Source organism: Heterodontus francisci, chromosome 20 (assembly GCF_036365525.1).
Source record: "Heterodontus francisci isolate sHetFra1 chromosome 20, sHetFra1.hap1, whole genome shotgun sequence".
Lineage (NCBI taxonomy): Eukaryota > Metazoa > Chordata > Chondrichthyes > Heterodontiformes > Heterodontidae > Heterodontus > Heterodontus francisci.
In genome coordinates this window covers 85,440,715-85,462,075 of record NC_090390.1, presented here as the reverse complement: position 1 = coordinate 85,462,075, position 21,361 = coordinate 85,440,715, and the positions used below count along the sequence as shown (strand labels likewise).

The following is a 21,361-nucleotide window of genomic DNA, read 5'->3' as shown; positions in this document are numbered from 1 at the left end:
GATACAGAGTAAAGCTCCCTCTACACTGTCCCATCAAACACTCCCAGGACAGGTACAGCACGGGGTTAGATACAGAGTAAAGTTTCTTCTTCTTATTCATTCATGAGCGTCGCTGGCAAGGCCAGAATTTGTTGTCCATTCCTAATTGTCCTTGAGCATGTCTGGGTGAGCTTCCTCTATGCCATCCCAACAAACACCCCCAGGGCAGGTTCAGCGCAGTTTAGATAGAGTAAAATTCCAACTAATGTGCTCCAACAATATGCCTCAGCTGTGACCTCATTGATGCAGTTACACTCACTCTGCAAGGCCACGATTTAGACCCTTACTGCTTTGTTCTGTTCCAGGACCAGTACGCTAATGTCTTCCTGCATGACGACAACATGAACTTCCGCGTTAACTTGCACAGAATGGTGAGTATCGAAGTTGAGGTGCTGGGTGAATGATTCCCCAACTGTACAAACATCCAGCATCACTGGACCTTTAATTACCAGGCTTTCCAGGGAGCCATGGGAGAATTCGCCATCAAGGGGGAAGAAATGTTAGGGCGTAAGTCCCTTCCCATGTCGGTGCTGGTGAATATTTATCAGAACATGGCAACAAGGGCAGTCGCTGCCCATCTGAGAAGGTGCTTAACAGCCAGTTCATCTGGGAATAAGACAATCCGCAGTGAATACTGTAAATAACCTAAAATTCTGAAGTGGTTGGAAATACTGTACACGTAGAGTTCGACATAAAAACTTCACCTGTCCTTTCTCTTCCAACTGTTGGTTGATCTATATTTCCTGCACTTTCTATTTTTATTTTAGAGTTAGCTTCTCCTTTACGCTGTCCTTAGAGGAAGGCAGGTGCTTCAGGCCACGTAAAGGTCCTACGGAGCTAGGTGATATGAACCTCGGACAGACCGAGTGCATCCCAACCTGGGGATTAGTAGGTCTTGCTGGTTTCCATTTGTCCATTCATTAAGGTGGAGCAAAGAATACTTTTTACTAGAGGTCACTGCTGTCCCATCCACAACACTCCCAGGGCAGGTACAGCACAGGGTTAGATACGGAGTAAAGCTTCCTCAACACTGTCCCATTGAACACTTGCCAGGAAAGTTAAAGCCCATGGAATAAAAGAGACAGTTGTAGCATGAGTGACAGAACAGTGTTTTGGACTGGAGGAAGGTACACAGCGGGGTTTCCCAGGGGTCGGCACTAGAGCCACTGCTTTTCTTAAGAGATGTTAAAAACCCAGGCTTGGGTATACAGGGCACAATTTCAAAATTTTAAGATGACTCAAAAGTATTGTGAACTGTAGGGAGGGCAGTGACTTCAAGAGGACAGAGACAGGCTGGTGGAATGGGCGGACATGTGGCAGATGAAATTTAGAGAAGCGTGAAGTGATACATTTTAGTAGAAAGAATGAAGAAAAGCAATATAATATAAAGGGCACAATTCTAAAAGGGTGCAGGTGCGAAGAGACTTGGGGCGTCTGTGCACAAATTGTTGAAGTTGGCAGGGTAGGTTGAGAAAGTGGTTAAAAGGCGTATGGGATCCTGGGCTTTATAAATAGAGGCAGAGAGTACAAAAGCTAGGAAGTTATGATGAACCTTTACAAAACTCTGGTTCCACCTCAACTGGAGTATTGTGTTCGGTTCTGGGCACAACACTTTAGGAAGGATGTAAAGGCTTCACAGAGGGTGCAGAAAAGAGTTACAGGACTGGTTCCAAGTATGAAGGACTTCAGTTGCGTGGATAGATTGAAGAAACTGGAGTTGTTCTCCTCAGACAAGAGAAGGTTGAAAGCAGATTTGATAGTGGTGTTAAGTATCATGAGGGGTCTAGATAGCATAGATAGAGAGAAATATTCCCATTCGCAGAAGGATTGAGAACCAGAGGGTACTAATTTAAGGTGATTGGCAAAAGAACTAATGGCAACATGAGGAAAGACTTTTTTATGCAGCGTTTAGTTTAGTTTAGAGATACAGCACTGAAACAGGCCCTTCGGCCCACTGAGCCTGTGCCGACCATCAACCACCCATTTATACTAATCCTACACTAATTCCATATTCCCACCACATCCCCACCTGTCCCTATATTTCCCTACCACCTACCTATACTAGGGGCAATTTATAATGGCCAATTTACCTATCAACCTGCAAGTCTTTGGCATGTGGGAGGAAACCGGAGCACCCGGAGGAAACCCACGCAGACACAGGGAGAACTTGCAAACTCCACACAGGCAGTACCCAGAATTGAACCCAGGTCGCTGGAGCTGTGAGGCTGCGGTGCTAACCACTGCGCCACTGTGCCGCCCGTGTTGTTAGAATCTGGAATGCACTGCCTGAGTGTGTGATAGAGGCAGATACAATCATGGCTTTCAAAAGGGAATTGGGTAAGAACCTAAAGGGAAAACATTTGCAGGCCTATGGGGAAAGGACACGGAGTGGGACTAGCTGAGTTGCCCTTGCAGAGAGCCGGTACAGACATGACGGGCCAAATGGCCTCCTTCTGTGCTGCAACCATTCCGTGATTCTATGAAATACTCAAACGTTCACGGGGCAGGTACAGCATGGGTTAGATACAGAGTAAAGCTTCCTTTACATTTAGCAGACAATGGAACTCAGAACCAACATTGCAGAGCCAACATTGGACGAGCTGTCCCTCCCTACCGTGGCATAGCTAGCTTAGGTGCTCTTTTGTCCACTAACATGGTGACAATCTGCTCATGCTTCAAGCAGGACAGTTGTAGGCAGCTGACCCCCGATCTGAGAAATGGAAGGCAGATCCTGACACCGCTTTCATTCACGGGTCCTTGTAGGAAGTTATCCTCACTTGCAGCTGAATAGAAAAGCTGGAGCTAGAGCAGGAAACGGGGAATATTCAGTAAGTGGATCAGCAGCAGTGAGATCAAACAAGAAGGTAATGTTTGGGTAGAAACCCTTCTTCAGAAGCCCATCAGAGTTCTAACTACTGATCCCCACTCTGTGTGACTGCTCTCTCAGATCCAATGGGCCTGCTGTGTTTTTTGGTTGGTTAGTGCTTTCTCTGTAGGTCTTCAGCTTATTAAAAGATCTTTATTTTGATTGGAGATCAGCATATATTGCAATAATGAAAAAAGAATCCAAGCGGGATTTCAGTGTTTCATGTGCGAAGGGATTGAGCGGAGGCAGATGCTGGAGTTGACCTCTCGAAAAAGGTCTAATGTTCACTTTGTGTTCGTTAAAATTGGTCTGTTAACTTATAAATTACTTTCCAGCCCATGAGGCATCGGAAGAAGGCTGCAGAGAAGAACATCCCCTCATGTCCTCTGGTCTGTGCTGTGTTGGGTAAGTGTCTCACTAGCCCTTTAATTGTCTCTCCTCACCTTGAATGATGATCTGAGTTTGTTAAACAGTGTCTTGGGGGAGAAAAGCAAGATTTAGGATCTACAATTAAAAATGACAAATGTTCAGAATACAACCTGTTGGCTCTGGAATTTGGCTTAGTTTAGGGATAGTCTGTCAGTGGAGACTGCAACTCAGTTCTCAATGTCTCCCTCATTCTGAGGTATAAATGACCCCAGGCTATCGCCAATGCAAGAAAATGTGGATCTGCAGCCCTACTGTGGGATTATCTGTAGGGAGCTGGTCCTATTTGGGTCTCTGTATTGTACGGAAGAGCCCAGCATATCTGGGGAAGACTTGTACCCAGAACCAGATGTAACCTATGGACTATGTAGCACATTTGGAGACAGGAACAAAGAAAAGTCAGGTAACCTATTTAATATCTGTTTGGGGGAGTGCACACGGGCTGTGGGAGGTGATTAAATGGTTCGGTAGAGCCAATGATAGGAGTGAGTATTTGGGGCGGGGAGAGTGCACATGCTCTTGGAGGAGCTGGTTCGATGGGCCCAATGTCCTTTCCGTGTTCCATGCTTTGTTTCTTTCCTGCTTTTTTCCTTTAGTTTCCTCCCTACTCCTCCCCAATGGTGCTGACTCCTGCTGCAATTTTGTCCCCTTCACCCCCAATTGTGCACTCATCTCACCCAGTTGCCCATTTCTTCATGTGTAAGGCCAGACTGCAAAAGGTGTTGGGTACTTTGACTATGCAAGTTATTTCCTGAAGTAACAGGTAGGACCAGAAACCTGAGTTGATCTTTTTACGTCTCCCCTTGCTGGCTCAGGGTCCTGCGGTTGGTTGTGACGCCAATGCTCCTTATCAACTGAAATCAGCTGCTGATCTGTGCCTCAGTGCTATGCTGTAGATTGGCGAGACAGGCTGCTGCACCAGATATTCATGGCTTGTTTGCCTGTAATTTATGTTGCTGTTTCTGGTTTAGATGTGATGTTATCTTAGCAATGGCAGATTGGACACCTTCTCCTCATGTAGCCTTAGTTGGAACCCATTGGAAATTGCAGAATACAGAAATGCACCCCCACAGAGCGGCTATTCGGCTGGGGGTGGCAGTAGGGTTCGTCAATTGGTCTCAGTCTCCCTGAGCTAGAGAAGGGTAAAGTCAGCTCAAGTTCTTTTGTCTCATCATTAGCCAAGATTGAACGATACTGAATAACATTCAGATAGCCTACCATTACTCATAGTCTCAGTTCACCTATAAAGAAAAACCTCTTATGTGAGAGAACAGAGACATTTTTTTTTCGCAATCTCAGGATGTCCCGAACTGCTTCACAGCCAATGAAGTACTTTTGAAGTGTAGTCAATGTTGTAATGTAGGAAAAATGGCAACCAACTTAGACACAGCAAGCTCCCAAAACCAGCAATGTGATAATGACCAGATAATCTGTTTAGTGATGGCTGAGGGATAAATATTGGCCAGAACACCAGGGAGAACTCCCCTGCTCTTCTTCCGATAGTACTGTGGAATCTTGTACATCCACCTGAGAGGGCAGATGGGGCCTCGGTTTGACGTCTCAGAAATACGGCACCTCCGTCTGTGCAATGCTCCCTCAGTGCAACATATGAAAATGTTAGCCTGGATTTTGAGCTCGAGTCTCTGGAGTGGGGCTCGAACCCACAACCTTCTGACTCAGAGGGTAGAGTGCGACCCACTGAGCCACAGCTGAGATCTGAATGAGGGATGCTGGCACCGCAGCTGTCCTCCAGTAGCAATCGTATCTGTCAGGGAGAGGAAGGGGAGAAAGAACAGAAGTAAAGACTTCAAATTGTCAGTGATCACAGAATGCTTTCGGAATCTACCCCAGACTTGATGTGGAACTGTGTTGACATCCTGTCTCATTTAATGATAGGAGAAAGCAGTCACAGCTGCCTCTGCACATCAAGGCTTGAGGCTGTTACATACGCGCACGCACACACACACTGACAGCCCTTGATTGAAGTTTCACATATCTCTCGCCTGACTGCTCTATAAAGGAGATGTGCATTGTACAATTATATAAATGTGATCTGTGAGTTGCAAGTGAAATATTTGTGTTTCTGATGCCTCTGGGTTTATATTCTGGGTCAATATTCTGGGTTTAAAACAGCTCATTAGCTCCTTCGGTGGCTCTGTTGGTAAATGCACACTGTGGTACACCCTGTAGCTCTTCATACCATGGTCCCAGGTCACAGCCAAGGCACCTGATGTTGGTTAGGGTAGAAGTGCTACAATTATTCTCCCTGAGTTAGGAAGGGGAGGAACTGACCTAGGCCCCAACTCCTTTTTGGTAGAATAAATGAAGAGAAACTGTTTCCCAAGCAGGTGGGTCTGTAACTGGGGGAAGCTAAGAAGAATTGTTTTTATTATGTTTTTGTGATCTGGAATGCAATGGTGGAAGCAGATTCAGTAGTAGCTTTCAAAAGGGAATTGGATAAATACTTGAAAAGGAAAAAGAATTGCAGGTCTATGTGGAAAAAGCAAGGGGGAATGAGATCAATTAGATAGCTCTTTCAAAGAGCTGGCACAGGCATGATGGACTGAATGGCATCTTTCTGTGCTGTATTCTATGATTCCTGTGATTTCCACTGCCAAGTGCGTGCGTGTTTGGACATGGTTAAGGTAAAGATTGCTTTCAGCTGTGATGCCTCTGCCAAAGTAGACTATCTTGGCCGACATTCACTGTCTGGATCTACTCAGGAAGAATGCCTACTGTGCAGCTGCTGGTATGAGGCAGCATCTTCAGGAGTAGGGATTTGCTGCATTTGTTTTTTATTATCTGATTGATTGCACTCACTTGCCAGAACTGCCCGCTTCAACCACAAATACATAATGCTGTCTCCAAAAGACCTTCCACCGTCCGATACATAGTCACACTCACCAGCTTGTTTGTTTAAGGACAGCATGAAGCAGTAACTCGAGTGTAAACAGTTCTTCTACAAACCTCAACAATTCCTTTACGTCCCCCATGATGTTCTCCCCTCCTTGAGCCGCTAACTCATGCAGAGCTGTGGAGCGGTTCTCCAGGGTCTTATTCATTTATCCACACAATAAATGTGGGCAATGTCTCAATGTGGGCAATAAATGCTGACCTAGCCAGCGATGCCCACATCCCACGAATGATTTAAAAAAAAACATGTGTGGAGCTGGACAGGGAATGTTGGCGGGATATCTGAATGAACTTGCATTTATATAGAACCTTTCACAACCTCAGGACATCCCAGAATGCTTTACAACCAGTGAAGTATAGAAAACACGACAGCCAGTTTGCACACAGCACGCTCCTTCGAGCAGCAATGTGATGTACGAGCAGATCATCCGTTTTATTGATGTTGGTTGATGGATAAATATTGGCCAGGACACTGGCAAGAACTCCCCTGCTCTTCTTTGAAATAGTGTCAGCTATGGTTTAGTCGGTCGTATTCTCACCTCTTAGAGTCAGACAGTTTCAAGTTCAAGTCCCACTCCAGGACTTAAGCACAAAAATCAAGGCTGACTCTCCGAGCGCAGTACTGAGGGAATACTACACTGTGAAGTCCTGTCTCATCGGATGAGATGTTAAACTAAGCCCCAGTCTTCCCTCTTGGGTGGACATAAAAGATCTCATGGCACCATTTCGAAGAAGAGCAGGGGAGTTCCCCCTGCTGGCTTGACCAATATTTATCCCTCAACCAACATCACTAAGACAGGTTATCTGGCCATTATCACATTGCTGTTTGTGATAGCTTGCTGTGCACATTTGGGCTGCCACCTTTCCTAGATTACAACAGTGACTACACTCCAAAAGTACTTGATTGATTGTGAAGCAGTTTGAGACGTCTGGTGGTCGTGAAAGGTGCTATATGAATGCAAGTCTTTTTATACAATGCTACGGAATCTTTTACACCTACCTGTGAGGGCCTCAGTTTAACATCTCATCTGAAAGCCAACACCTCACACAGTGCAGCACTCCCTCAGTACTGGTACTGGGTGTGGCAACCTGGGCTTTGTGCTCAAGTCTCTGATTTGGGATTTCATCCCCTGACCTTCTGTGTCAGGCGAGAGCACCCACTGAGTCACAGCTGACCAACTGAACATACGACTTAGGAGCAGAAGTAGGCCATTCAGCCCCTCTAGCCTCCTCCGCTGTTCAATAAGATCGTGGTTGATCTGTTTGTTTGGAATTCCGCACTCCCTTCTACCCTGATAACCTTTGATTCCCTTGCCTAACAAGAATTTATCTACCTCCGCCTTAAAAATATTCAATGACCCCGCCTCCACCACCTTCTGAGGCAGAGAGTTCCAAAGTCGCACAACCCTCTGAGAGAAAACATTTCTCCTCATCTCTGTCCTAAAATCGAGACCCCTAATTTTAAAACAGTGCCCCCTAGTTCTGGACTCACCCACAAGAGGAAACATCCTTTCCACATCCACCTTGTCCAGACCATTCAGGATCTTATATACTTCAATCAAGACTCCCCTTACCCTTCGAAACTCCAGTGTCCAACCTTTACTCTTAAGACAACCCACTCATTCCTGGTATCAATCTAGTAAACCTCCTCTGAACTGCCTCCAACGCATTCACATCCTCCCTTAAATAAGGAGACCAAAACTACACACAGTATTCAAGAGGTGGTCTCACCAATGCCCTGTCTAACTAAAGCATAACATCCTTACTTTTATTTTCTATTCCTCTCGTAATAAAGGATAGCATTCCGATAGCCTTCTTTATTATTTGTTGTACCTGCATACTAACATTTTGTGACTCATGCACTAGAACACCGAGATCTATCTGCACTTCAGAGTTCTGCAGTCGTTGGCCGTTTAAATAATACTCTGCTTTTTTATTCTTCCTGCAAAAGTGAACAACTTCACATTTTCCCACATTATACTCCACCTGCCAGATTTTTGCCCACTCACTCAACCTATTTGTATCGGTCTACAACCTCCTTATGTCCTCTTCACAACATACTTTCCTGCCTCAGGGGAGGCGGTAGCGTAGTGGTATTGTCGCTGGACTAGTAACCCAGAGACCCAGGGTATTTCTCTGGGGACATGGGTTCATTCAAATCCCACCACAGCAGAAGGAATTTGAATTCAATTAATAAATCTGGAATTAAAAGCTTGTCTAATGGTGACCATGAAACCATTGTCGATTGTTGTAAAAACCCATCTGGTTCACTAATGTCCTTTAGGGAAGGAAATCTGCTGTCCTTACCTGGTCTGGCCTACATGTGACTCCAGACCCACAGCAATGTGGTTGTCTCTTACATGCTCTCGGAAATGGCCTGGCAAGACACTCAATTGTATCTAACCGCTACAAAGTCAATAAAAAGGAATGAAACCGGACGGACTACCCAGCATTGACCTAGGCACCGGAAACGACAATGGCAAACCCAGCCCTGTCAACCCTGCAAAGTCCTCCTTACTAACATCTGGGGGCTTGTGCCAAAGTTGGGAGAGCTGTCCCACAGACTAGTCAAGCAACAGCCTGACATAGTCATACTCAAGGAATCATACCTGACAGACAATGTCCCAGACACTGTCATCACCCACCGGCAGGACAGACCCACCAGAGGTGGTGACACAGTGGTATACAGTAGGGGGGGAGTTGCCCTGGGAGTCCTCAACGTCGACTCTGGACCCCATGAAGTCTCATGGCATCAGATCTAACATGGACAAGGAAACCTCCTGCTGATTATCACCTACCGCCCTCCCTCAGCTGATGAGTCAGTATTCCTCCATGTTGAACAGCACTTGGAGGAAGCACAGAGGGTGGCAATGGCACAAAATGTACTCTGGGTGGAGGACTTCAATGTCCATAACCAAGAGTGGCTCGGTAGCACCACTACTGACCGAGCTGGCCGAGTCCTAAAGGACATCTCTGCTAGACTGGGTATGCGGCAGGTGGTGAGAAAACCAACAAGAGGGGAAAATATACTTGACCTCGTCCTCACCAATCTGCCTGCCGCAGATGCTTCTGTTCATGATAGTATTGGTAGGAGTGACCATCGCACAGTCCTTGTGGAGACGAAGTCCCGCCTTCACATTGAGGATACCCTCCATCGTGTTGTGTGGCACTACCACCATGCTAAATGGGATAGATTTTGAACAGATCTAGCAATGCAAAACTGGGCATCCATGAGGCGCTGTGGGCCATCAGCAGCAGCAGAATTGTACTCAACCACAATCTGTAACCTCATGGCCCGGCATATTCCCCACTCTACCATTACCATCAAGCCAGGAGACCAACCCTGGTTGAATGAAGAGTGCAGGAGGGCATGGCAGGATCAGCAGCAGGCATACCTCAAAATGAGATGTTAACCTGGTGAAGCTACAACACAGGACTATCTGCGTGCCAAACTGCATAAGCAGCATGCAGTAGACAAAGCTAAGCGATCCCATAACCAACGGATCAGACCTAAGCTCTGCAGTCCTGCCACATCCAGCCGTGAATGGTGGTGGACAATTAAACAACTAACTGGAGGAGGTGGCTCCACAAATATCCCCATCCTCAATGATGGGGGAGCCCAGCACATCAGTGTAAAAGATAAGGCTGAAGCATTTGCAACAATCTTCAGCCAGAAGTGCCGAGTTGATGATCCATCTTGGCCTCCTCCTGAAGTCCCCGGCATCACAGATGGCAGATTTCAGCCAATTCGATTCGCTCCGCGTGATATCAAGAAACGACTGAAGGCACTGGATACTGCAAAGGCTATGGGCCCTGACAATATTCCGGCAATAGTACTGAAGACCTGTGCTCCAGAACTTGCCGCGCCCCTAGCCAAGCTGTTCCAGTACAGCTACAACACTGGCATCTACCCTGCAATGTGGAAAATTGCCCAGGTATGTCCTGTACACAAAAAGCAGGACAGGTCCAACCTGGCCAATTACCACCCCATCAGCCTACTCTCAATCATCAGTAAAGTGATGGAAAGTGTCATCAACTGTGCCATCAAGCGGCACTTGCTTAGCAATAACGTGCTCAGCACCATTTGTGACTCCTCAGATACTGAAGCAGTCCGTGTAGAAATGCAGCAAGACCTGGACAATATCCAGGCTTGGGCTGATAAGTGGCATGTCACATTCGCGCCACACAAGTGCCAGGCAATGACCATCTCGAACAAGAGAGAATCTAACCATTTTCCCTTGACATTCAACAGCATTACCATTGCTGAATCCCCCACTATCCCAGGGGCTACCATTGACCAGAAACTGAACTGGAGTAGCCATATAAATACCGTGGCTACAAGAGCAGGTCAGAGGCTAGGAATCCTGAGGTGAGCAACTCACCTCCTGACTCCCCAAAGCCTGTCCACCATCTACAAGGCACAAGTCAGGAGTGTGATGGAATACTCTCCACTTGCCTGGATGGGTGCAGCTCCAACAACACTCAAGAAGCTCGACACCATCCAGGACAAAGCAGCCTGCTTGATTGGCACCCCATCTCCAAACATTCACTCCCTCCACCACCAACGCACAGTGGCAGCAGTGTGTACCATCTATAAGATGCACTGCAGCAATGCACCAAGGCTCCTTAGACAGCACCTTCCAAACCCGCGACCTCTACCAACTAGAAGGACAAGGGCAGCAAATGTATAGGAACACCACCATCTGCAAGTTCCCCTCCAAGTCACACACCATCCTGACTTGGAACTATATCGCCGTTCCTTCACTGTCGCTGGGTCAAAGTCCTTGAACTCCCTTCCTAACAGCACTGTGGGTGTACCTACCCCAAATGGACTGCAGCGGTTCAAGAAGGCAGCTCACTACCACCTTCTCCAGGGTAATTAGGGATGGGCAATAAATGCTGGCCTGGCCAGCGCCGCCCATATCCCATGAATGAATAAAAAATTTTTTTTGTGTCATCTGCAAATATAGCAACCATGCCATCGCTCCCCTCTTCTAAGTCATTGATACAAATTTTAACAAGTTGAGATACCAGCACAGACCCCTGCGGGACTTCACTCATCACATCCTGGCAATCAGAGAAGGACCCATTTTCTGCCAGCCAACTAATCTTCTGTCCATGCTAATATGTTACCCACTATAGCATGACCTCCTACTTTGCGCAATAACCTTTTTTTTTATTGTTTATTTAGGGATACAGCACTGAAACAGGACCTTTGGCCCACCGAGTCTGTGCCGACCAGCAACCACCCATTTATACTAACCCTACATTAATCCCATATTCCCTACCACCTACCTACACTCGGGGCAATTTACAATAGCCAATTTACCTATCACCTGCAAGTCTTTGGCGGTGGGAGGAAACCGGAGCACCCGACGAAAACCCACGCGGTCACAGGGAGAACTTGCAAACTCCGCACAGGCAGTAGCCAGAATCGAACCCGGGTCCCTGGAGCTGTGAGGCTGCGGTGCTAACCACTGCGCTGCCCATGTGGCACCTTATTACATGCCTTCTGGAAATCCAAGTACAGTACATCAATGGGCTCCCCTTTATCCATGGCACATGCTACTCCTTCAAAGAGCTCCAATAAATTGGTTAAACATGATCTCCCTTTCACAAAGCCATGCTGACTATTCCCAGTTACCTTGAGTTTTTCTAAGTGCCCAGTTATAGCCTCCTTAATGATCGATTCTAACACTTTCCCACGATGGACGTCAAGCTAACAGGCCTATAGTTACCCGTTTTCGGCCTCCACAACCCCCCCCCCCCCAATCCTTCTTGACTAGAGGGGTTATATTTGCTACTTTCCAGTCTGATGGAACTTTTCCAGAATCTACTACCTTACTAACCACCTCTTTTCAGACCCTAGGATGAAACCCATCAGGACCAGGGGACTTGTCAGCCTGCAGCTCCATCAGTTTTGTCAGTACCAGTTCCCTGGTCATTGTAATTTCACCAAGTTCCTCTCTTCCTTCCACTGAATACAGCTATTACTGGAAAGTTTTTTGTCGTCTCTATAGTGAAGACAGAAGCAAAATATTTGTTGGAACATAGATAGAACATAGAACAGTACAGCGCAGTACAGGCCCTTCGGCCCACGATGTTGTGCCGAACCTTTAACCTACTCTAAGATCAAACTAACTACCTACCCTTCATTCTACTATCATCCATGTACCTATCCAAGAGTCGCTTAAATGTCCCTAATGTATCTGCTTCTACTACCACCGCTGGCAGCACGTTCCACGCACCCACCACTCTCTGTGTAAAGAACCTACCTCTGACATCTCCCCGAAACCTTCCTCCAATCACCTTAAAATTATGCCCCCTGTTGATAGCCCTTTCCACCCTGGGAAAAAGTCTCTGGCTATCCTCTCTATGCCTCTCATCATCTTGTACCCCTCTATCAAGTCACCTCTCATCCTTCTTCGCTCCAATGAGAAAAGCCCTAGCTCCCTCAATCTTTCTTCTTAAGACATGCCCTCCAGTCCAGGCAGCATCCTGGTAAATCTCCTCTGCACCCTCTCTAAAGCTTCCACATCCTTCCTATAATGAGGCGACCAGAACTGAACACAATATTCCAAGTGTGGTCTAACCAGGGCCTTATAGAGCTGCAGCATAACCTCGCGGCTCTTAAACTCACTCCCCCTGTTAATGAAAGCCAACACACCATACGTCTTCTTAACAACCCTATCAACTTGGGTGGCAACTTTGAGCGATCTATGGACATGGACCCCAAGATCCCTCTATTCCTCCACACTACCAAGAATCCTGTCTTTAAGCCTGTATTCTGCATTCAAATTCGACCTTCCAAAATGAATCACTTCACACTTTTCCAGGTTGAACTCCATCTGCCACTTCTCAGCCCAGCTCTGCATCCTGTCAATGTCCCGTTGCAACCTACAACAGCCTTCCACACTATCCACAACTCCAGCAACCTTCGTGTCATCGGCAAACTTGCTAACCCAGCCTTCCACTTCCTCATCCAAGGCATTTATAAAAATCACAAAGAGCAGAGGTCCCAGAACAGATCCCTGCGGAACACCACTGGTCACCGAGCTCCATGCTGAATACTTTCCGTCTGCTACCACCTTCTGTCTTCTATGGGCCAGCCAGTTCTGTATCCAGACAGCCAACTTTCCCTGTATCCCATGCCTCCTCACTTTCTGAATGAGCCTACCATGGGGAACCTTATCAAACGCCTTGCTAAAATCCATATACACCACATCCACTGCTCTTCCTTCATCAATGTGTTTTGCCACATCTTCAAAGAATTCAATAAGGCTTGTGAGGCTTGACCTGCCCCTCACAAAGCCATGCTGACTGTCTCTAATCAAACCATGCTTTCCAAATAATCATAAATCCTGTCTCTCAGAATCCTCTCCAATAATTTGCCCACTACCGACGTAAGACTGACTGGTCTATAATTCCCAGGGTTATCCCTATTCCCTTTCTTGAACAAGGGAACGACATTTGCCACCCTCCAATCATCCGGTACTACTCCAGTGGACAGTGAAGACGCAAAGATCATCGCCAAAGGCGCAGCAATCTCTTCCCTCGCTTCCCGTAATATCCTTGGGTATATCCCGTCTGGCCCCGGGGACTTATCTGTCCTCATATCATTCAAAATTTCCAGCACATCCTCCCTCTTAACCTCAACCTGTTCGAGCATATCAGCCTGTTCCACGCTGTCCTCACAAACGACCAGGTCCCCCTCACTCGTGAATACTGAAGCAAAGTATTCATTTAGGACCTCCCCTACCTCCTCCGACTCCAGGCACAAGTTCCCTCCACTATCCCTGATCGGCCCGACCCTCACTCTGGCCATCCTCTTGTTCCTCACATAAGTGTAGAACGCCTTGGGATTTTCTTTAATCCTCCCCGCCAAGACTTTTTCATGTCCCCTTCTAGCTCTCCTAAGTCCATTCTTCAGTTCCTTCCTGGCTACCTTGTAACCCTCTCGAGCCCTGTCTGATCCTTGCTTCCTCAACCTTAAGTAAGCTTCCTTCTTCCTCTTGACTAGCTGTTCCACATCTCTTGTCATCCAAGGTTCCTTCACCCTACCATCCCTTCCTTGCCTCATTGGGACAAACCTATCCAGCAGTCACAGCAAGTGCTCCCTAAACAACCTCCACATTTCTGTCGTGCATTTCCCTGAGAACATCTGTTCCCAGTTTCTGCTCCCCAGTTCCTGCCTAATAGCATTGTAATTCCCCCTCCCCCAATTAAATATTTTCCCATCCCGTCTGCTCCTGTCCCTCTCCATGACTATAGTAAAGGTCAGGGAGTTGTGATCACTATCACCGAAATGCTCTCCCACCAAGAGATCTGCCACCTGGCCTGGTTCGTTGCCAAGCACCAAGTCCAACATAGCCTCCCCTCTAGTCGGCCTATGTACATATTGAGTCAGGAAACCTTCCTGGACACACCTGACAAAAACTGCTCCATCCAAACTATTTGCACTATGGAGGTTCCAATCAATATTAGGGAAGTTGAAGTCACCCATGACAACAACCCTGTTACTTCTGCACCTTTCCAAAATCTGCCTCCTGTGCCTACCCACTGTTTCTGTTTTTCAAAAAAAAAAATTTAATGTTTGTCCTTGGAGTCCTTTGTGCTTTACAGTCTGTTGACACCCTCTCTGTACTTATGCATTGTCTTTCAGCACACCATTAACATACCGTTTGCCTTTGTTCCATGACCTGCTGGTCAGTTATTCTCTGTGACCTTGTCCTATCAACACCTCTTTTATTATCTCTTGCCCCACCCTCCGCTTTACTTGCTTAAAATCTTTTACATTTCTAATATCTGTCAGTTCTGAAGAAGGGTCACTGACCTGAAATGTTAACTCTGCTTCTCTCTCCACAGTTGCTGCCAGACCTGCTGAGTATTTCCAGCATTTCTTGTTTTTGTTTCAGATTTCCAGCATCTGCAGTATTATGCTTTTATATTATATATGAAGCAAAATATTTGTTCATTTCATCTGCCATTTCCTTATAATCTACTATTAACTCCCCATTCTCACTCTCTAGAGGACCAACACTCACATTACTTACTCTTTTCCTTTTTAAATACCTGTAGAAAACCTTGCGATCTATTTTTCCATTTCTAGCTAGCTTCCTCTCATACTCGAATTTCTTTCTCCTGATTAACCTTTCAGTCATTCTCTGCTGTTCTTTATATTCTGACCAATCATCTGATCTGCCACTCATCTTTGCACAATTATATGCTTTGTCCTTTTGTTTGATACTTTCCTTAACTTCTTTAGTTAACCACGGATGGTGGGTCCTCCCCTTAGAATTTTTCTTTATAGTAGGAATATACTATCTGTGCCCTCAGCTCATTGGCTTTATTTACTATACTCCTTGCATTTCAATAAATATCCTTTAACACTGCTAAATTCCTGTTGCCCTTATTTAGGTTTGAAATACTAGTCTTAGACTCACTCTTCTCTCTTTCAAACTGGATGTAAAATTCAATCATATTGTGGTCGCTGCCTTTATTCTGAGGTGATTAATTAATCCTGTCACATTACACAATACCGAGTCTAATATAATCGGCTCTCTGGTTGGTTCCTGAACATGCTGCTCTAAGAAACTATCTGGAAAGCATTCTATGAACTTTTCATCCAGGCTACTATTGCCAATCTGATTTTTCTAATTTATATGTAGATTAAAATCAAGCATGATTATTGCTGTCCCTTTATCACCACCCAATATTTCTTCCTGTATACTTTGTCCTACATTATGGTTACTGTTAGGGGGCCTGTAGACCACTCCCACTAGTGACTTCTTTCCCCTACTATTCCTCATCTCCACCAAAACCGATTCTACATCTTGATCTCCTGACCCAAGGTCATCTCTAACTATTGCACCAATGCCATCCTTGATTAAGAATGCAACCCCTCCACCTTTACCTAGCTTCCTATTCTTCTTGAACGTCATATACCCCTCAATATTCAGGACCCAATCATTGTCATCCTGCAGCCACTTCTCCGTAATGGCTATCAGATCATATTTACTTACTTCAGTGTGCACTATCAGTTCATCTACTTTGTTATGAATGCTACGTGCATTCAGATACAGAACCTTTAGTTTTGTTTTTTTGTTATCTTTGTAACATCTAGTCTTGACTGTTGGTGTGTTCTTAGGTTTTTTTTCTCTCTGTCCCTTCCTGTCATTCTCTGATCTTCATTTCCCATATTGTTATTTTGCTCTCCTGCCTTGATTCTACCCCTTGGTTTGCTACGTCTACCTAGGCTTGATCCCTCACCCCCCTTGTTTAGTTAAAAGCCCTCTCTACTTCCCTAGTTATACGGTTTGCTGGAACACTGGTCCCAGCATGGTTCAGGTGCAGACTGTCCAAAAGGTACAGCCCCCACTTTCCCCAGTACTGTGCCAGTGCCTCTCAAACCGAAACCCACTTCTCCCACACCAGTCTTTGAGCCACTTATTCATTTCACTAATCTTATGTGCCCTCTGCCAATTGGTACGTGGCTCAGGTAATAATCCAGAGATTATTACCCTTGAGGTTCTGCTTTTCAATTTAGCCCCGAGCTCCTCATACTGTCTAAGCAGAACCTCTTTCCTAGTCCTACCTGTGTCGTTGGTGCCTACATGGACCACGACAACTGGATCCTTCCCCTCCCACTCCAAGTTCCTGTCCAGCCCTGAGCAGATGTTCCGAACCCTGGCACCGGGTCGGCAACACAGCCTTCTGGACTCACGCTCTTGGCTGCGTCGAGCAGTGTCAATCCCCCTTACTATACTATCCCCTACTACTACCACTACATTCCTTTTTGCTCCCCCTACTTGAATGGCTTCCTGTACCACAGTGCTATAGCCAATCTGCTCATCCACCTTGCAGACCTTGCTTTTGTCCACACAGGTTGAGAGCACCTCAAACCTGTTTGACAATTGTTAAGTCTGAGGCTCCTCCACTACTGTCTGCTCAGTCCCTTTACCTGCCTCATTCACGGTCACATCCTCCTGTCCCTCACATCCTCCTGTCCCTCACATCCTCCTGTCCCTCACAGCTGACCAAAACAGATTGTTACGACCGAGGCAGGCGCAACACACTGTCAATTCAGTCCCATCACTCCACAGGTCGCAGCATATTATTAAAGTTTTCCCACCCAACCTGAAAAACAGCCAAATTAAACACTCTAGTAACCCCCAGAATAAAACAGACCAAACCAGGTATCTTTAGATAACAACAAATTAACTATTTATTAAAAAAACAATATTTTAAACACTATTAAGATAAACTTATGTCTAAAGACCTTGAGATCAACTTGTCCAGCACAGACCAGTGATTGTACCCAGGCTTTGGTGCTGTAAATGATTAGTACCTCTGCAAATCTGGTTAATTAAGGACAGGCTTTCACCTAAAGCTGAACAAAGTACAGCTTTATGAGATTGGAAGGGTCTATTCATTATTGCGGGTGGTGAATATATATGAATGAATTATGCTATTTAAATCTAATTCACCAGTATGCAAAGTTAGGCTGTAGCCATTGATCTAGCACCACAGAAGCAAAACTAATTAGGGAAATGTAGACACTGTGAAGAGGAATCATAATTACTTGATATTGAAATGCTTGAATAATTTAGTGGTTCCTTCAGTTTTTAAAATCTAAATATTGATATTTTAAACAAATGGGATCCATTTGGGGCGGCACAGTGGCGCAGTGGTTAGCACTGCAGCCTCACAGCTCCAGGGACCCGGGTTCGATTCTGGGCACTGCCTGTGTGGAGTTTGCAAGTTCTCCCTGTGTCTGCGTGGGTTTTCTCCGGGTGCTCCGGTTTCCTCCCACAAGCCAAAAGACTTGCATGTTGGTAGGTAAATTGGCCATTATAAATTGTCACTAGTTTAGGTAGGTGGTAGGGAAGTATAGGGACAGATGGGGATGTTTGGTAGGAATATGGGATTAGTGTAGGATTAGTATAAATGGGTGGTTGATGGTCGGCACAGACTCGGTGGGCCGAAGGGCCTGTTTCAGTGCTGTATCTCTAATCTAATCTAATCATTTTTGATTTGTCTTTTTTTAAATTCATAATGAGCTGACAAATGCTTTCTTGTTAGGGCTGTATTACTCCGGACTAGATCTTGTGATGTTACTAAAATGCAGACTTTTGAAATCTGAGGAACAAGTCCCAGTGAAAATGAGTGTGGTGTTGCCTTCGGGAAATTTAGACATTGTAAAGTGGAATCAGAATGATTCAAGTAACATGGCGCTGTGGTATTCTCTCTCCTTTAGGTGCTGTCTTCTGGTGAAATACGGCTCCACAGGGGGCCAGGCCTACCTCTGGTACTTCAGCCAATGGCCAATCTCATGTCTGGATGATGTCAATTGTGACTCAGTGTGGAGTACTCTCACCTCTGAGTCAGAAGGCTGTGGTTTCAAGTCCCACTCCTGATACTTGAGCACACATTCCAAGTGCTCAGGGCATGCTGCACTATCGGAGGCGCCGCCTTTCAGATGGGACTTCAAATCGAGCCCCCTCAGTGAATGTAAAAGATCCATGGTACAATTTTGAAGAAGAGTCGGGGAGTCCTCCCAGGTGTCCTGGGCCAATATTTATCCCTCAACCAACATCACTAAAATCAGAATATCTGGTCATTATCACATTGCTGCTTGTGAGAGCTTGCAGAGCACAAATGGGCTGTAAAGTTAGGGCATCCTGAGGTGATGAAAGACGTTATAGAATGCAAGTTTTTTTTTCTTTCAACCTGTTTTGACTATAAGCGACACGTCAAGCCCAGTTCTCTCCTGGCTCTTGCACATGGTACAGGTTAGCAATCAGGAGTGGTTTTCCTCACTAATATTTTCTTTTCCTTGGTCTGGTGTTTTGAGCCCAGTTATATGGATAGATTGGAGAATCTGGGGTTGTTCTCCTTAGAGAAAGCTGAGAGATTTGTTGGAGGTGTTTAAAATCATGTAGACTGAGTAGATAGAGAGAAAGTGTTCCCACTGGCCAAAGGGTCAAGAACCAGAGGCGATATGAGGAAAAACATTTTGCGTAGTGCGTGGTTTGGATCTGGAATGCACTGCCTGAGAGTGTGGTGGAGGCAGATTCAATCGTGGCTTTCAAAAGGGAATTGGATAAGCACCTGAAGTGAGAAAATTTGCAAGGCTACAGGGAAAGGGTGGGGTAGAGGGACTAGCTAAATTGCTTTTGCAAGAAGTGGGCACGGACTCAACAGGCTGAATGGCCTTCTCTGTACTGTATTCCATAATTCTATCATTCCTAGTACTTTCTGTGATCATCTCTCTCAGCACATACTGGAGATTGAATCTGGGACTGTCCGCTTGTGTTGTGTGTTACCTCAGCACTGCATTTGATTGGCGCCCTTGTTAACCAGGCTTTCATTTTCTTTTTAATAACTTTATTCATCAGGTTTTCAGGATTTACAGTGTCACAGATGCCGAAGTACCGCAATATATTGTTTATCAGACCTTCAGACATGAAATAAAAGAAATTAATTCTTCTCCAGGTTCCTTGTCTGACTGACTCTCCTGCATATTTATAGTTAAGGTGATGGGAGTGTAGTGTACATTCAAGACTTGGCAAATAGCTGTATAGAGCATTATCTCAACATTGCCAACAGGTCAAGAGGTGACACCAATCCCAGACCAAGAATCATGGGCACCAGTTGTAACCTTCTGAAGAGATGAAGAAATTGGTGCTGGAACCAAGAGAAGTTCATCTTTGGGTGATGCCCAAAATCAAGTCTAAAGGTTGGCACAGTTTGCACCTCTGCAGATTTCTGAGCAGGCTGTGTCCTTGCTCTTGACCTTACAGCAACAGTGGTGTCAAACCAACCATGTTATTAATGCTCTCTTATTACTGCTGCAATGAAAGGCACCAAAAGTTAAAAAAGAAAGCTTTCCATTCCTGTAGCATCTAGTCACATCTTTCAGCAGCAGTTGTTGCAGCAAAATGACCTGAGCTAGGTAACATCATGTAATTGGAAGAGCCAGCCAGGCAGGAATGATTCTTGTGTAATGTAGGCAAACTATTTGTTTATTTCTATTTAGTTAGAGTAAATAAAGAGAGACTGTTTCCAGTGATCGATAACCAGAGGGCACAGATTTAAAGTGATTGGCAAAAGAACCAGAGGTGACATGAGAAAGCACTTTTTTAGGCATTGAGTTGTTAGGATTTGGAATACACTGCCTGATAGGGTGGTAGATAAAGATTCAGTAGGAGTTTTCAAAAGGGAATTGGATAAATACCTGAACGAGAAAAATTGCAGGGATATAGGGAAAGAGGAGAGGCGTGAGATTAACTTCAAAGGAGCTGGCGTAGACTCAATGGGCTGAGTGGCCTTCTGTGACGAACTTTATATATGTATGAATATATAAGCTCCAGCCACAATATATTCCAAAGCTTAACTCACTGTTTTCCAGATCTAATGGTGGAATTTATGGTCACCCACATGATGAAGGAGTTCCCCATGGACCTTTACATGTAAGTCAACATCATTTCTTCATTGTCCCCTTCATTCACCCCTCCTGCTTGCAGGGTGAGTCCCCATACTTTACCCAAGCTTTCTGCATGCCAGACTAATGGTGAGCATGGGAATCTCTGAATAATGATCAAGATGTGGAAATTTGGCTGATCAGTTATCCTTTTCCAACCCGAGTCCCAGAAATCAATTGTAGCTTCTTCTACCGCTAACCTGGGTAAGATCAGGTAACCCAGGACCCGCTCCATTTAACTTAGATTGGACAGAGCATTTGGGAATCAGTGAACATGGATTGTAAGAGAGTACCTATGATAACATAAGGTTTACAACATTTGTTGAATCCCTTTGAGTGGATTAATTATGCTATGGGTAGCTCAGATACAGGTGAAGCTTATTGAATGTCATCTGATTCTTTAAAACGCTTATTGTCGCCATGATACTGCTGCAGCTGTTAATCTGCTCCACGACTACTTTGATCATTACGTTTAGGCCAGTCAGCTGCCAAATATGGTTCCCCCAGTGTTGAACCAGCATGTTAATCTATTTTTTCTCCTATTTCCCTTCATGCTATGTCTGAGCTCATTTTGTCCATGAGACCTTCTGCTCCCTTCACCTCATTCCCACTAAACTGCTGATGATCCATTTTCC

At 45.5% G+C, this 21,361-nt stretch overlaps 1 protein-coding gene across 4 annotated transcripts in view; it reads left to right on the top strand.

Moving 5' to 3' along the window:
* Positions 1-21,361, top strand: part of armh3 (armadillo like helical domain containing 3) — a 197,374-nt gene that overhangs the window by 72,574 nt on the left and 103,439 nt on the right. For all 4 annotated transcript variants that reach the window (XR_010977082.1, XR_010977080.1, XM_068053169.1 and 1 more), the window contains exons 17-19: positions 345-410; positions 3,241-3,310; positions 20,655-20,715. Coding sequence is in view for 2 of the 4 variants with exons in the window: in XM_068053169.1 (XP_067909270.1) it covers positions 345-410; positions 3,241-3,310; positions 20,655-20,715 (197 nt within the window). In the remaining 2 variants the exon portion in view is untranslated. The remainder of the gene's footprint in view (positions 1-344; positions 411-3,240; positions 3,311-20,654; positions 20,716-21,361) is intronic.